We start from the raw sequence: 17,197 nt of genomic DNA, 5'->3' as shown, positions 1-17,197 counted from the left end.
ATTAGTTCAGCTTTCCAGTGCTCCGGTGGGCTGGAGACTCTCTCCTAGGACTGTATCCACCTTTTCCATCCCACCGGAGCACCTGAAAGCTGAACTCATTTATGCAGGCTAAAGTCAGCAACCCCCGAGCCGAGAGTTTTGTGACGAATCGAATTACTGGAAGTTCGCTCATCTCTAATGAATATGTTGGCCTCCTACTCCCAATCACCAGTACATTGTAGAGTGCAGCACTGCAAATGAATAAAACTTTGTCCTGACACACGATCCATCCCAAGTGCTATATAATGGTGTCCTTAACTGCATTTAGAGTAGAAGCAGAAGTTATCTGGTGCCAAAGACCTTATGTACAGTCACTGAACTTGCCAAGTGTTGCCCTAAACACCATAAATTACACAGCTCGCTGAGCATGCACCATGGCGCCGAGCAACAGCTGCCAAAACCTGCTGATCCTCACCTTCTACCTGACAATACTGCTCAGCCTATAAATGAGATGCCTGTTTACCATGTGACCCAGCTGTTTTGGCCTCTGTGAGCTATATATATATATATATATATATATATATATATATATATATATATATATAGACTTCTATAATAGCAATGTAAAATATCCATATTTGTGGGAACCACATTGTTCTAGTCTTGCATCAGCTGAAAAACGTTTGTCATTTTCATTGCATTCTTCACAAGTGGAAGTTATAAAACCAAAATGTGTTTTCATACAATTTCTCTTTCCCCCTTTTTCCAAACATATGTTTTTTTTTGCAAAAACTGTAGAAGAATAGATGATCCTTTTGATTTGTAATGCGCACAGCTGGACATTTTGGCACGTGTGTGTATGAAGCCCAATGAAATCCTTGTTTTCTTTTCAGGGCCAGAAGCGTATTTATAAACGCAGTGCCTAATATGTACTCTGCATTCAGACCCCAAAACGATTGAAGCGTAAAGACGTGTGCTCTCCCAGATTCTGGGTATGAGATGTAGACCTCTGTATTGTGTGCACAGTGATGCAGCATTTCTATATTGAGAAGCTGAGAATGATCCTGTGTAAACCTGCTGCCACCAAACCTTCAGGGAAACAATTGTTTTTCTCCTTTTGTTGTTTCTAGTTCAGCTGTCATGCAGTAGGGCTGGGCGGTATACCGATTCATACCGAAATGTTTGTGCTGCACGATATGAATTATAACCCATACCACAATACTGGTTGGGCCCCTCCCCCTCGGGAATGAATGGATTGTCAGCCCAGCGCTGCGCTGTCCGCACATCGTGACCCGGGAGCGCTGTTCTGCCCCACAATTATCAGCCGAGCGCTGCACTGTCCCCATCGGGGTACTACTCACATGTCACCCGCAAGCGCTGCCCTCCTCGTTGTCCTGTTTGTTGCGGCCGCCGGTGCTGACACTCTATACCAGTGGTCTTCAACCTCCAGATGTTGCAAAACTACAACTCCCAGCATGCCCGGACAGCCGTTGGCTGTCCTGGCATGCTAGGAGTTGTAGTTTTGCAACATCTGGAGGTCTGCAGGTTGAAGACCACTGCTCCATACTGTATCGCTATGCCCGGGCTGCAAAAGGTAACCAAAATAGACTTTAACTCTCCTTCCCCGTCGGTCCGGACCAGCTTCCTAGGGAAAGGAACGTTGGACAGCCGTCAGCCTATCACCGGCCGCAGCGATGTTTCGCCTTGGCCGGTGATAGGTTGAGCGCACTGTCATGTAAGAAGCCGGCATCTTACATGACAGTGGTCTCAGCCTATAACCGGCCGAGGCGGAACATCGCTGCGGCTGGTGATAGGCTGACGACTTTACGAAGTTCACATCCCTAGGAAGAGCGTAAGGCAGACGTAGGAACGTGTGTTAAAGTTCATTTTTGTTTAGCTTTTGCAGCCCGGGCATAGGGATACAGTATAGAGTGTCAGTATAGAGAGCAGCGCTTGCGGGTGACTTGAGTAGTACCCCGATGGGGATAATAATTAATTTTTTTTTGGGGGGGGGGGGGAATACCGTTATATACCGTGGATCCGCCATAAGTTACAAAAATACCGCGATACACATATTTGGCCATACCGCCCAGCCCTAATGTGCTGTGTAGTACACCTATAGCACAGGATTGGAGAGGTAATTCACTTTCTTTAAACCTTATGACCCTGGTTTGGGTTTCACCTTGGTTTTGTGATCTTCATATCCCGGGAATAATAAAATCCTTTCAGCGCTCTCTCATCCTGTTATTTAATACAGTTGTGTGCTCCACACCAGGCCGCTTATCTCTTCAGAGACTGCATAGTTTAGCTAACACAAAGCCTACGACTCTGCAAACAAGCACAGCTTTTCCTGAGGTCAAAGGACAAAGAAGGGTGTTTATAAAATATGCAGTAAATGCTATACGATTCCCTTCGGTGGCGTGCTTGGGGCAGAGCTTCAGTGCAGCTAATGCTGTACTCATATAAAGAAGTAAGGGGGACTATTCTGTTCTCTTTCGGGTCTCTGTCACTCCTACGAAAACACATTTGATGCAGAAATTGAGAATGGTTAATGTGTGCGGTGTTATGCTGCGAGCGCTCTACATACTGTATATTTATATTTAGTGACACAAGTGAAATGTGAGCCAGATCGAAGACGGAGGGCATATGGTATGCTCTATAAATTATACACAGTCACCATACGGACAGCAGTGCTTGCCTGTTTCGGGAGCAAGTGGAATGCAAATTGTTGCTTAGTTTTAGCACATGTGATAGGACTGCATCAGTGTGCCCACTTTGTTGCATTGCTCTGGCTAATTTATAGGACATGTGAACAGTTGCTTTCCGAGAAAAGGCAAAATACCAGAATGGTAGTTTCCTCCATCACTTATAATAAAAAAGGTTACGTGGGATTATTCAGTACAATGGTCAAAATAAGTTTAACCCCTTAAAGACCACGGATGTAAATGTACGTCCTGGTTTGGCGGTACTTCGCGAACTAGGATGTACATTTACGTCCTGTGTATGACCACGAGCATCGGAGCGGTGCTTGCATCATACATGGCAGGTTCCGGCTGCTATCAGCAGCTGGGGACCCGCCGGTAAAGGCCGACATCCGTGATTGAGCCGATGTCCGCCATGAACCCCTCAGATGCCGTGATCAGTACAGATCACAGCATCTGCGGCAGTGCGCATGTTAAAATAGATGATCGGGTCACCCGCAGCACCGCCACGGCGATCCAATCATCTGTAATGGCGGACAGAGGTCCCCTCACCTGCCTCTGTCTATTTTCTGGCGTCTTCTGCTCTGGTCTGAGATCGAGCAGAACAGAGCAGGAGATAGCCGATAATACTGATCAGTGCTATGTCCTATGCATAGCACTGAACAGTATTAGCAATCAAAGGATTGCTATAGATAGTCCCCTATGGGGATATAAAAAGTGTAAAAAAAAAAAAAAAAAAAATTGTGGAAAATCCCCTCCCCAATAAAAATGAAAATTGTCAGTTTTTCCCATTTTACCCCCAAAAAGCGTAATTTAAAAACATATTTGGTATCGCCTCGTGTGTAACTGTAAGAAATATCAAAATAAAATGTTAATGATCCCGTACGGTGAACGGCGTAAACGTAAAAAATTTAAAAAAATGCTGCTTTGTCACATTTTATTCCCAAAAAAATTTATAAAAATATTATATAAAAGTTTTATATATGCAAATGTGGTATCAATATCAAGTACAGATGATGGCGCAAAAATTGAGCCCTCATACCGCCATATATACAGAAAAATGAAAAAGTTATAGGTGGTCAAATTAGGGCGATTTTAGATTACCGTAAAGTGTATAGTGTGAAAACAAAACCCTCCAAAATGTGCAAAATTTTGGTTTTCATTTAAATTTCCTCCCTAAAATTTTTTTTGGGGGTATTGGCCGTACATTTTATGGTAAAACGAGAGGTTTCATTACAAAGTACAATTGGTCACGCAAAAAACAAGCCCCTATATGGGTCTGTAGATGGAAATATAAAAGATTTATGGATTTTAGAAGGCGAGGAGGAAAAAACGAAAATGCAAAAATAAAATTGGCCTGGTCCTTAAGGTCAAAATGGGCTTGGTCATTAAGGGGTTAAGGGGAAATGGGCTTGGTCCTTAAGGGGTTAAATTAATACGGATTTATGATATTTAGTTCAAAGCCATTTTATACTGTATTCTTTCTTTTCCCCATTATTTGAGCATTCAGTATCTCGTGCAGGTTATTACAGTAATGTAAAAATACAGTGTACTGTATTTTTAAATGAATAGTTTGTCACTGAAAACTTCAGGGATCATTGAAATACTAAAGTAAAACGGTCCCCTTGAGCCCCTTTAAGCTTTTGCCAATTATAGACTTGAAAGGTTGCGTATAATTAGAAAAGGGTTGCTCCTCCCCCTTTGCTAGTCGGTTGTATCTGGTATTGCATGGAAGGCACAGCCAAGCACGTGTCATGTTGTTTCGGGATGAAATCACATTTTCTAATTGTACTCAATTCCTTTTCTTCTTTTAGGATCTAAATCCACCTATAACATGCCACATTTAGTATTATATGATGATCCAATCTATAAACTTGTGCATCAGTCTGTAAAAGATATAGTAACTTGTGTGACATTTAGATACGGACATTCTCACATCAAACAAGATCAACAAAGATGGTGGTTGTTACACGTAGCTTATATCTTTGTTAGCTCTACAATGGAGGTTGCTGTGGAAATGTATGGATAATGCCTCATTAATAATGATTTGCTCTATATTAGGACTGCACAATTCGGGAAAAATATAATATTTCGATTATGGAGATAAATATTGCAATTGTGCTAAAATTAACAAATGGTGAATCCCCCCCCAATTTCATGTTCAACCCCCTTAAAATGGTGCTTAAAAAACCCCCTTAAAAAAAGTGCAGGGGAAATATAAAAAGTAGGATTCTTTCCAAGCCCCGTTCCCCCATCAGTCTTCTGCAGATCCTGTTCTCCAAGTGATCTCGGTGTCTTCTCTGTGCTTCCTTCTTCCAAGACGAACGTCTGGCTTCAGCCCCTTCCAATCAATGGCCGAAACAGGACACCACAGGAGCCAGTAATGGGCTGAGAGGTTATATCCTGCACCAAGCTGCTTTTTATGTATGTTCTGTGCTCTAGGACCATATTACACACACTTTGGGGTCGGTGGGAGGTAGCTGAAGACGGACACACAGGAGAGTTGGGTGGGAGGTAGCTGAAGACGGACACACAGGAGAGTTGGGTGGGAGGTAGCTGAAGACGGACACACAGGAGAGTTGGGTGGGAGGTAGCTGAAGACGGACACACAGGAGAGTTGGGTGGGAGGTAGCTGAAGACGGACACACAGGAGAGTTGGGTGGGAGGTAGCTGAAGACGGACACACAGGAGAGTTGGGTGGGAGGTAGCTGAAGACGGACACACAGGAGAGTTGGGTGGGAGGTAGCTGAAGACGGACACACAGGAGAGTTGGGTGGGAGGTAGCTGAAGACGGACACACAGGAGAGTTGGGTGGGAGGTAGCTGAAGACGGACACACAGGAGAGTTGGGTGGGAGGTAGCTGAAGACGGACACACAGGAGAGTTGGGTGGGAGGTAGCTGAAGACGGACACACAGGAGAGTTGGGTGGGAGGTAGCTGAAGACGGACACACAGGAGAGTTGGGTGGGAGGTAGCTGAAGACGGACACACAGGAGAGTTGGGTGGGAGGTAGCTGAAGACGGACACACAGGAGAGTTGGGTGGGAGGTAGCTGAAGACGGACACACAGGAGAGTTGGGTGGGAGGTAGCTGAAGACGGACACATCGGAGGGTCGGTGGAAGGCCGGTCCACCACCAAAATTCAATGTCAAGGTTATAATCGCAGGATTTCGCGGGTACATAATTGCAGTAATTGTGAGTGGATAATATTGTGATTTGGCTGTTACAATAAATTAACCCTGTATTAAAGGGATATTAAAAATGTTCCAGCAGTCAGGGGAACAGGGGTTAAAAAAAAAAAAAAACTACTCTCCCCTAAATTTTTTTTGCCATTATGTGACTGCAGTGTCATGTGCACAATATCCTTGCAACAGTCACTGGCCTCTGTGCTCATGTGCAGTATATGGTGCAGCTTCCAATGTACACACCAACATTGTAGCCCTTCCTGTGGTGAATTAAAGGGGTATTCTGTAGAAAACATTTTTTTTTTAAATCAACTAGTGCTAGAAAGTTAAACAGATTTGTAAATTACTTCTATTTAAAAAATCTTAATCCTTCCAGTACTTATCAACTGCTTTATACTACAGAGGAAATTATTTTCTTTTTGGATTTCTTTTCTGTCTGTCCACAGTGCTCTCTGCTGACACCTCTGTCTGTGTCAGAAACTGTCCAGAGCTGCATATGTTTGCTATGGGGATTTTCTCCTGCTCTGGACAGTTCCTGACATGGACAGAGGTGTCAGCAGAGAGCATTGTGGTCAGACAGAAAAGAAATCCAAACCGAAAATAATTTCCTCTGTAGTATACAGCCGCTAATAGGTACTGGAAGGATTCATATTTTTTAATAGAAGTCATTTACAAATCTGTTTCACTTTCTGGCACCAGTTCATTACAAAAAAAATATCTTCCACAGGAGTACCCCTTTTAAGGGGGCAAATTCATTTATTTATTTTTTAAACTGCGAAGAAACCCATTTCTAGAAACCAAATAAGGCGGCATTCACATCTCGTTTAGTACATACAGATCTGGCAGGGGAGGGGCAAAACGGGTGCTCCCGTACCCCAGCCGGATCAGCCCGTGATTCCATTTACTTTAATGAGCCGACCGGAGTCAAACGGTGACTCCGGTCGGCTCAGTTTTGACCCGTATGCGGTTTTGGACCGGACCTAAAACCGTAGTATACTACGGTTTGAGGTCCGGTCAGGAAACCGCATACCGGTCAAAACTGAGCCGACCGGAGTCACCGTTTGACTCTGGTCGGCTACGGGCGGCTCATTAAAGTAAATGGACTTAGGGGCTGATCCGGCTGGGGTACGGGAGCACCCGGTTTTCCTCTCCCCCAGCCGGATCCGGCACCCGTATGTACAAAACGAGATGTGAATGCAGCCTAATGTGCCTGAAAATGACAAAAATAGCACTCTGAAGCCTTACTGGGAGATTACATTTGCTTCAAAGATTTTATTTGTGTAAAATACTCAAAACAATTGCAAAAATGTTGAATATTTTCAGCATTCAATAAAGTGATATACTTGTATAATTTGATATACTATGAATTATTTTTGTCCATTGCATATCACTGGGTTTTAATATATAAAAAAGATATAGATTGTTTTCTCTATTTGAGCTCTGCATCTCCCTGCACTGTGATATTCTTCTCTTCTATATACAGCATTCGTTCCATTCTGCGTCCTGGTTTGGTGTAATAGCCGTGGTTGTCTCAGTACCGTTGTAATGAGATTTTCTGTGGCTTGTCAGCCCTAAGGCGGCCAGATTGAAGGATGAACTTTCTATGTAGACAGGAAATTGTCTCCAGAGCAGACACTGGTGTTCGGTGTGCTGATGTGCACATAACATGCGCAGTGCACGGAGACTCGCCGCTTCCAAGCAATTGAACAGACAAGCACAAAAGAATTTTGTTTATCTTCAAAAGTAAAGACCTGCAAACAGCGCCATGCACAGAACACCGGATCTGCAGGGTTTATTCTGCACAAAGGGACTGGGTCACATTCTCCTCTGCTGTGTGTCTGTGAATTGCCAATTGAAATCGTTTCATTTGGGTCATTTGAAGGAGACTTAAAATACATTGGGGGGTATTTATCAAAGGATTTGTGTGTTTTTGTTTTTTTTTCCAAGTAACTTTGGCGCAATGCTTTGTCGCAGTGTCTTTTTGCGCCAAAATTTGGCGTATCTTCTCCACTGTCATTTTTACAACTTTCTCAAAATCACAATGTCCTGTGTGTGATTTTAACTTTAGCCAGTAATTCGTCATTTGCGCCAATCGATCTTTGGCGCAAATCCCCGCCAAGAAATTTTGCACATGGAAAACGCACTTAGCAATCTCAGAAAATGTAAAGGTATAAAAATACATTAAAAATGTTTTTTTGTGAAAGCAGCGACGCCTCCAGGGCTGCTCAATACTATCCTGCGACATGGTTGTCTCTGAGGAACCTTCACCCTCCGTTGAGCCAGCATTGGACATGGCCACACAGGTTCAGGAAAGGAAAGCACTAAAGCAGTGGTCTCCAACCTGCGTACCTCCAGATGTTGCAAAACTACAATTCCCAGCATGCCCGGACAGCCAACGGCTGTCCGGGCATGCTGGGAATTGTAGTTTTGCAACATTTGAAGGTCCGCAGGTTGAAGACCACTGCACTAAAGTAACAAAAAAATAAATAAAAACTACCCAAGTTGAAAATAAAATCCATTTCACATGGTGGCTATAAACCCCACAAAAGAAAATAACTCATGTCGCTTGCTGATATACTGCAGGAGGGACTCCGAAATGGCTGCTCTACAGGGTAAAATACGCGTCCTCTGTGGTGGTAAGTTCTGTGTAAAAGGCGCTGTGAACAGCTGATTTCAACATTTCAGCCAAAATTACTAACAACTTGCACCAAATGATAAATTTGGCGCATGTCCACAAAAACCAAAGTGGAAAAAAAAAAGAAGAAAAAAAGAAACTGTCATCAGGCAAAATTGATAAATACCACCCACTGTCAATCAGACACAGAATGCTTTGCAACAATGAATTGTCACTGTTAGGGCTTGGAGATCCTCAGTTATTGCTTAAAGGGGTTCTTCACTGCTTTAACCTTCTCTGGGGGCAGTTAGCTAGTACTGTGGCTATATGTTATTACCCCTTTGTTTCCTGCTGGTGACGCTGCTGTAGTTGGGTTATTTTTTACCTTACCGTATATACTAGAGTATAAGCCGAGTTTTTCAGCACGATTTTTCGTGCTGAAAACACCCCCCTCGGCTTATACTCGAGTGAACTCTCCACCCGCAGTGGTCTTCAACCTGCGGACCTCCAGAGGTTTCAAAACTACAACTCCCAGCAAGCCCGGGCAGCCATCGGCTGTCCGGGCTTGCTGGGAGTTGTAGTTTTGAAACCTCCGGAGGTCCGCAGGTTGAAGACCACTGCGGCCTTCGACATCATCCAGCCCCTTTCACCCCCCTTTAGTTCTGTACAGTACTCGCCTCCGCTCGGCGCTGGTCCGGTGCTGCAGGACTGTCCGGTGAGGAGGTCGTCCGGTGGGATAGTGGTTCCGGGCTGCTATCTTCACCGGGGAGGCCTCTTCTAAGCGTTTCAGACCCGGCCCCAGAATAGTCACGTTGCCTTGACAACGACGCAGAGGTACGTTCATTGCCAACGTACTTCTGCGTCATCGTCAAGGCAACGCATCTATTCTGGGCCTGAAGCGCGGAGAAGAGGCGCCCCCAGTGAAGATAGCAGCCCGGAACCACTATCCCACCGGACGACCTCCTCACCGGACAGTCCTGCAGCACCGGACCAGCGCCGAGCGGAGGCGAGTACTGTACAGAACTAAAGGGGGTGAGAGGGGGATGATGACAGGCGGTGATGATGTATTTCCCACCCTAGGCTTATACTCGAGTCAATAACTTTTCCTGGGATTTTGGGTTGAAATTAGGGGTCTCGGCTTATACTCGGGTCGGCTTATACTCGAGTATATACGGTATTTTCAAACCCGGAAGCTGGTTACTTCATTAGTTTGCTGACTTTTTTCGACCACTGTTTTTTTTCAGCCGCCGCAATCTTTCCATCGCTACGTCACCCTGCAGGGTGTTGTGTTGGAGGCCGGCCTGCTCCACGCTCCGTACGTGCCCGCCTCCTGCGCTGATGAATATTCCACCGTCATAATCGCGGACCTCCTTCCTTTCAGCTTCTTATTAGCTGATTGCTGATTGGGCTGCTCGCGGCGAATCGGCTCCGTTGTTGGGCGCATGCGCAGTTCGTCCTCGGTCAGGAGGGTCATCTGCCAGAGAGCGCCTAGCAAACCTTTGGGAGCTGTCCAGCACACAGGGACTCCCCTCTGGCAAGGTTAGTGTTAACAATACCCCAGCGTGTCAGTCCCGATGCTGAAAACATAATGGCACATGCGCAGATGACCCTCCCGACTGAGGACAAACTGCGCATGCGCCCAACAACGGAAATCCTTTTCAGTGACAGCCTATATAGTTATAGGACTGCATAAAGTAGTCAATCTATCGTTCAAAAGCAGTGTCTAAATAAATGTATGGGTTTGCCAGTATGTTTTTAGTAGTGATAATATGCCCAAGACAGAAGCTCTCAGACCCCTCATTGTTTTCCTTACTGTCACTACAGTTTCGTATACAACTACTGACTGAATACCCGACCTGCTAAGTTATTCAGTGACAGATTCTCTTCTACTATATCGCTGCATAAAGTCTTAGTTTTTCACCCTAACCACTGATTAAGTCATAGGAGATGCAACTTGCAGGCCTAAAAAAAAATATGAAAATATTGTCATTCAGGAGTCAGGGAAAGCTGAGTGATAGGCTCTTTGAAAGCAATCAGGCTGTGTTTACATGTTGCATTTTACTGTGTTTTGCTGTGAATATCCAGAGGTTGTGGCAAAAAATTTCCGGTTACAATGCAGAGTATAAAAAACAGCCTAGGGGGTCGTTCACATGTGCAGATTTTCTTTCAAACTCCTAGTGTGTTTCCCGCTGCAAGTTTGGAAGATTCTCTTCTGCAGAAAACCAGCCGCAGCCTCTTTTTCTTTAAGTCAATAGGGTCTGTGGCAGACTTTAAAAGGGGTACTCCGGTGAAAAACTTTTTTTTTTAAATCAACTGGTGCCAGAAAGTTAAACAGATTTGTAAATTACTTCTATTAAAAAAATCTTAATCCTTCCAGTACTTATTAGCTGCTGAATAATACAGTGGAAATTATTTTCCGTTTGAAGCACAGTGCTCTCTGCTGACATCTCTGTCCATTTTAGGAACTGCCAGAGTAAAAGGAAATCCCCATAGCAAACATATGCTGTTCTGGACGGTACATAAAATGGACAGATGTCAGCAGAGAGCACTGTGCTTGTGATGTCAGCAGACAGTTCTGTGTTTTAAAAAGAAAATAATTTCCGCTGTAGTATTCAGCAGCTAATAAGTATAGGAAGGATTAAGATTTTTTAATAGAAGTAATTTACAAATCTGTTTAACTTTCTGGCACCAATTGATAAAAAAAAAAAAAAAAAGTTTTTCACCGGAGTACCCCTTTAACAGTGGAATTCTGCTACCGAAAATCTGGTACGGAGGGCCCGCCCCCTTTTATACTCACAGCTGTAAACACGCTTCGAGTTTGAAAGAAAATCCACTCGTGTGAACGAGCCGTTACAGTAGTGCTCATTTACGCAGTTGCTCATTTAAAGTTGTAAAATCCTCACTTGTTCATCTGCAACTCAAGATTTTACGAGGAAATTCTTATGTATTTTGATTGTCTTGAAAAATCCGCAACTTCGGGGGTTTACAACTGTAGATCTGCAATTGCGTATGTTCAACTTCAAATTTACAGTATTTTTGGTTATTTACAGTCAGGAACTTGTCGCTTCCATTTTCTGATTATTATCATTATTTTTTTTAATTATAGTTACTATTTATTATAAAGGACTTCTGTGAGAAAATATGCCACCCATTATTTCAGTTTTCTAAGCAGCCAATTAATGTGCTCCATAAAACTCCAGCAAGTGGTAGGTTTGTCCTTTGGTTGGGATAAATAGACACCCATAATCCATTATGTGCGTCACTCTGGCCTGTGCAGATTGAGATCAATAAAACTATCCCTAGTCCTTATTGATGCATTGGAAAGAAACAGTAGTTGTAAATTGACTGACTAAGGCTGCTTTCACACTGTAAAATTAATCCATTAAAAGATCCGTTATAAACATCCGTTAGAAAAGCTTTAAAAAAGGATGTTAAACGTCCGTTACAATTTTTTTGATTATCCGTTATGACCCGTTATAGTCCGTCATGACTAACTGACGTTAGTAGTGACGGAAAGATTAACGGAACGTGCACTAATTTCTCTTTATTTTCGTTATTTTTAACATTGAAGTCTATGGCAAATGGATGAGCCTTTATGTCATCCGATTGCACCTGGTTTATAATATCCGTTATTACTTCTGAGCATGCTCAGAAGAGGTGATATCAGCAGATTCCTGCTGTGCTGAGGGAATACTACTACTCCCATCATGGAACAGACTTGTTTCCATGATGGGAGTAGTCATTCCCCGGCTGCCGGAGTCTGCTGACAGCTGGGGAGGCTACATTAGTGCTTGTACTACTACACCCATCATGGAACAGTCTGTTCCATGATTGGAGTTGTAGTACAGTGGCTGAGGGACTGATCGCATCGGGTTTCACTTCTGAGACCGGATGCGATCAGAAGTTATTAAGCAGGGGAGCGGGCGGCAAGCTCCGCAACCCTGCGATGTATGGTGTGTTTTAACTTTCATTTTTTAATCCCCCACGGAGAGCCCTGAATGGCCGGTACTGAGGAGCCATTCAGGGCTCTCCGCAGGGTTTTTAAAATGAACATTGTGAGTGGCAGCGGGGGCAGCCGGCTGCTGGCACTATGCGCTGCTAATAGAAATACTTTTCATTCATAGCGCTGCAGGGGTATATGTATATAGATGCGCTGGGGGGGGGGGGGGAAGACATATAGCATTATCCCCCACAGCTCATCTATATACATATCCCTCCGCAGCGCTATGAATGAAAAGTATTTCTATCAGCAGCAACGGGTCGGTCGATGCTGCTGCTAGAATGCTTTTCACATATAGCGCTGCGGTGGAATATGTATATAGATGCGCTGTGGGGGACACATTATACATGCGCTGCAGGTGGCATATATTTATTAATGCGCCGGCGGGGGTCATATCTTTATTAATGCGCTGTAGGGGGCATATTATAAATGTGCTGTGGGGGCTAGATATATAGGCTATATGTCTGCCCCCCCCCCTGCAGCGCTTTTAATATAGAAATGGCCCCCGCTGCCACTCACAATGTTCATTTTAAAAACCCAGCGGAGAGCCATAAATGGCTCCTCAGTACCGGCCATTCAGGGCTCCACGCAGGGGATTCAAAAATTAAAGTTAAAACACACTATACATCTCAAGGTTGCGGACCATGCTGCATGCTCCTCTGCTTAAAGGGGTTCTCCGGTGCTTAAACATCTTATCCCCTATCCAAAGGATAGGGGATAAGATGCCTGATCGCGGGAGTTCCGCAGCTGGGGGCGCCCGTGATCTTGCACGTGGCACCCCGTTTGTAATCAGTGCCCGGAGCGTGTTCGCTCTGGGACTGATTACCGGCGACCACAGAGTCGGCGGCGTGTGACGTTACGCTACGCCCCTCAATGCAAGCCGACGGGAGGGGGCGCGATAGCTATCACGCCCCCTCCCGTCGGCTTGCATTGAGGGGCGTAGCGTAACGTCACACGCCGCCGACCCTGTGGTCGCCGGTAATCAGTCCCAGAGCGAACACGCTCCGGGCACTGATTACAAACGGGGTGCCACGTGCAAGATCACGGGCGCCCCCAGCTGCGGGACTCCCGCGATCAGGCATCTTATCCCCTATCCTTTGGATAGGGGATAAGATGTTTAAGCACCGGAGAACCCCTTTAAGCAGGGGAGCATGCAGCATGGTCCGCAACCTTGAGATGTATAGTGTGTTTTAACTTTCATTTTTGAATCTCCTGCGTGGAGCCCTGAATGGCCGGTACTGAGGAGCCATCAGAGAAGGGGGAATATAATGGCACAGGGGAATGATATGACACAGGGTGTGATAAAGGGGGGGATGAACTGGCACAGGATGGTAGCAGCTTTTCTAATGTTGATACTGGTACTATGTTGTGCATTGTCAACGTGATGCATGCAATTGGCAGTATAGCAAGGAGTGTGTCACCAAACTATGTAAGGGCGTCACCATGAAAAGTTTGGAAAGCTCTGACTTAGGGAGTATAATTGTTTAAATGGTAGGCCTACCTGATGGGGATCATATCTATCTTTGGGCCTGTCTACCTACTGGGGAACTCTACGTCATGGGGGTCATTTCTATCTGGGGCTCTGTCTGGGAGCCCTACCTTTTTACCAACTGTGGGGTACACATATATATATATCTGGGGCCCTATTTACATACTAGGGGAGCCCTTCATAACTGCCTGATGAGGGGACATACCTATCTGATTAAGGGACTACCTATTTAATGGGGCAGACTTACTTATCAGGGGCCTTATCCACCTAATGGGGTGACATACTGGTCTGCCTATTAAGTGTCTATTAATAAAGAACTTATTTACAGACTATTTTGGTTTAAATTTATTTTATGTGTTCCGTTTTAGTCCCATGGACAAGCTATTTTTTATTTTTATTTCCACACCCCTGAGCCTTAATTGGATGGGATGCTAATCCTTTGGCTGAATTGTGAACTGCCCAGGTCCACCTGCGCTACTGTCTTTTGTACTTTTTGTCCCTACCTATATTTTATGAAGCTATTTTGTGAATAGTCCCGCTTCGCACCCACAAGCTGTAAGGCTGGACATTCTTTTCTTGGTTTTTTGACTCTTTAAGTCTATCTGCTTCATCATGTATGTTTGTGTGTATTCCAGCTGTCCCAGCAGACATTTCTACTTTGCTACTACTGTATTGTTTTTTTTATAGGTAGGCTTGCCACATATATATAATGTGTGTATATATATATATATATATATATATATATATATATATATATACACATTTATAGCAGCATACTACAGATGATGCCAATAAAGTGCAGCTAATTTACCAACGTTATTTGTGGTCCAGGACTGTGAGCAGCACATCTGCCCTGGATTAGTCACCACAGACTTCAAGCTTCTTCTGAAATGTAAAGTGTGTGCTCCTTCTGGGACAGTCCCTGTATGCTTCACGTTCAATCCAGCAATTAGGTTATCTGATAGGAAATGAAGCTTATAATATTAGATGCATTTAGCGTTTTCTTATCAAGGGAGTAGAGCTAGTAGTGGCACATCAAATTGTTCATAATGTCGCTGTCAGAGCCGATTACATCATGTTTTGGATGAATTACTCTTTAGTCATGGTTGGTGAAAGTGAACTCTCTTACTGCTCTTTGTGCTAGGTGGCCTTTAATGTAAATGAAAGTGGTAGCTTTACATAAAAGGGACAGTACATGTGCACTCCTGAGGAAATGCAAGATGGGCTGTGAAGTACACTGCTCAAAAAATAAATAAATGGAACACTGAGATAACACATCCTAGATCTGAATGAATGAACTAATTGTATGAAATACTTTCATCTTTACATAGTTGAATGTGTTGACAACAAAATCACACAAAAATGATAAATGGAAATCAAATTTATCAACCCATGGAGGTCTGGATATTGGGTCACACTCAGAATCAAAGTGGAAAACCACACTACAGGCTGATCCAACTTGTGTAATGTCCTTAAAACAAGTCAAAATGAGTCTCAGTAGTGTGTGTGGCCTCCACGTGCCTGTATGACCTCCCTACAACGCCTGGACATGCTCCTGATGAGGTGACGGATGGGCTCCTTAGGGATGTCCTCCCAGACCTAGACTAAAGCATCCGCTAACTCCTGGACAGTCTGTGGTGCAATGTGGCGTTGATGGATGGAGCGAGACATGATGTCCCAGATGTGCTCAATCGGATTCAGGTCTGGGGAACGGGCGGGCCAGTCCATAGCATCAATGCCTTCCTCTTGCAGTAACTGCTGACACACTCCAGCCACATGAGGTCTAGCATTGTCTTGTATTAGGAAGAACCCAGGGCCAACCGCACCAGCATATGGTCTCAGTATCTCATCTAGGTACCTAATGGCAGTCAGGCTACCTCTGGCAAGCACACGGAGGGCTGTGCGGGCCCCCAAAGAAATGCCTCGTCGGGCCCTCATACCACCCTCATGGAGTCTGTTTCTGACCGTTTGAGTGGACACATGCACATTTGGGGCCTGCTGGAGGTCATTTTTCAGGGCTCTGGCAGTGATCCTCCTTGCACAAAGATGGAGGTAGCGGTCCTGCTGCTGGGTTGTTGCCCTCTTACAGCCTCCTCCATGTCTCCTGATGTACTGGCCTGTCTCCTGGTAGCGCCTCCATGCTCTGGACACTACGCTCACAAACGCAGCAAACCTTCTTGTCACAGCTCGCACTGATGTGCCATCCTGGATGAGCTGCACTACCTGAGCCACTTGTGTGGGTTGTTGACTCCATCTCATGAACCACTAGAGGGAAAGCACCGCCAGCATTCAAAAGTGACCAAAACATCAGCCAGGAAGCATAGGAACTGAGAAGTGGTCAGTGGTCACCACCTGCAGAACCACTCCTTTATTGGGGGTGTCTTGCTAATTATCTTTAATTTCCACCTGTTGTCGGTTCCATTTGCACAACAGCATGTGAAATTGATTGTCAATCAGTGTTGCTTCCTGAGTGGACAGTGTGATTGAACAGAAGTGTGATTGACTTGGAGTTACATTGTGTTGTTAAAGTGTTCCCTATATTTTTCTGAGCAGTGTACTTTTTCAAGATTCCCATATGATCCTGCAATCCTCCAGAAGCCGCTCAATCCGTGTAAGGCTACATTCCCACTAGGATTATGATATACCGCAGAACAGAGTCAGATGTCTCCGGTCGGCTCATTTTTGAACCGTATCTGGTTTTATTGCCGGACTCAAAACTGTAGTCTGACTTGGTTCCGGATAAGGCAGTGCCTGTTTTTTTTGTTTTTTTTTTCTCACCTGATAAGGCAACTGTATTGCATAATTGTAGTGGGAATGCACCCTTAAATGTTGTTCGACTGAAAAAAGGGCGTATTCTACCAACCAATCCCCATAGGTAATAGAGTGGAAGTCTGAAAAAACATTCTACACTTATTAAAACCCAACACTCTTCGTAAATCAGGTCTATACTGTCTATAGTTGTTTAGGCTTATTTTATTTAGCAAAAGCAGTATACGGTATATGCTTTAAAAAGAAAAAAGAAAAAGGTTATTTGCCTTTCATACCTGTTCCCTACCAGCTGACATGTTGTCCCGACATTGGACTGCAGTTGGCCATCACTTGCTTCCATACAGACATCAGTAAAAGTGACAAGGGTTTGTATACAACTTTACATAAATAACCATAATAGGTTTCTAATATTAAGTATTTGTGGTATCTAGCCATATACGTCCTAGTATGCTTTTGTAAAA

At 44.4% G+C, this 17,197-nt stretch overlaps 1 protein-coding gene across 6 annotated transcripts in view; it reads left to right on the top strand.

Annotated features, from left to right (window-relative positions):
• Nucleotides 1-17,197, top strand: part of SRGAP1 (SLIT-ROBO Rho GTPase activating protein 1) — a 160,039-nt gene that overhangs the window by 31,513 nt on the left and 111,329 nt on the right. For 2 of the 6 annotated variants that reach the window (XM_056574281.1, XM_056574279.1), the window contains exon 2: nt 5,002-5,076. The exons of the other annotated variants lie outside the window; for them this stretch is intronic. In XM_056574281.1, the coding sequence (XP_056430256.1) occupies nt 5,002-5,076 (75 nt within the window). The remainder of the gene's footprint in view (nt 1-5,001; nt 5,077-17,197) is intronic. 6 annotated transcript variants of the gene reach the window in all.

This window comes from Hyla sarda, chromosome 4, assembly GCF_029499605.1.
Source record: "Hyla sarda isolate aHylSar1 chromosome 4, aHylSar1.hap1, whole genome shotgun sequence".
Lineage (NCBI taxonomy): Eukaryota > Metazoa > Chordata > Amphibia > Anura > Hylidae > Hyla > Hyla sarda.
Note: the sequence above shows the minus strand (reverse complement) of the source record. Positions and strands in the feature narration are given on the sequence as shown.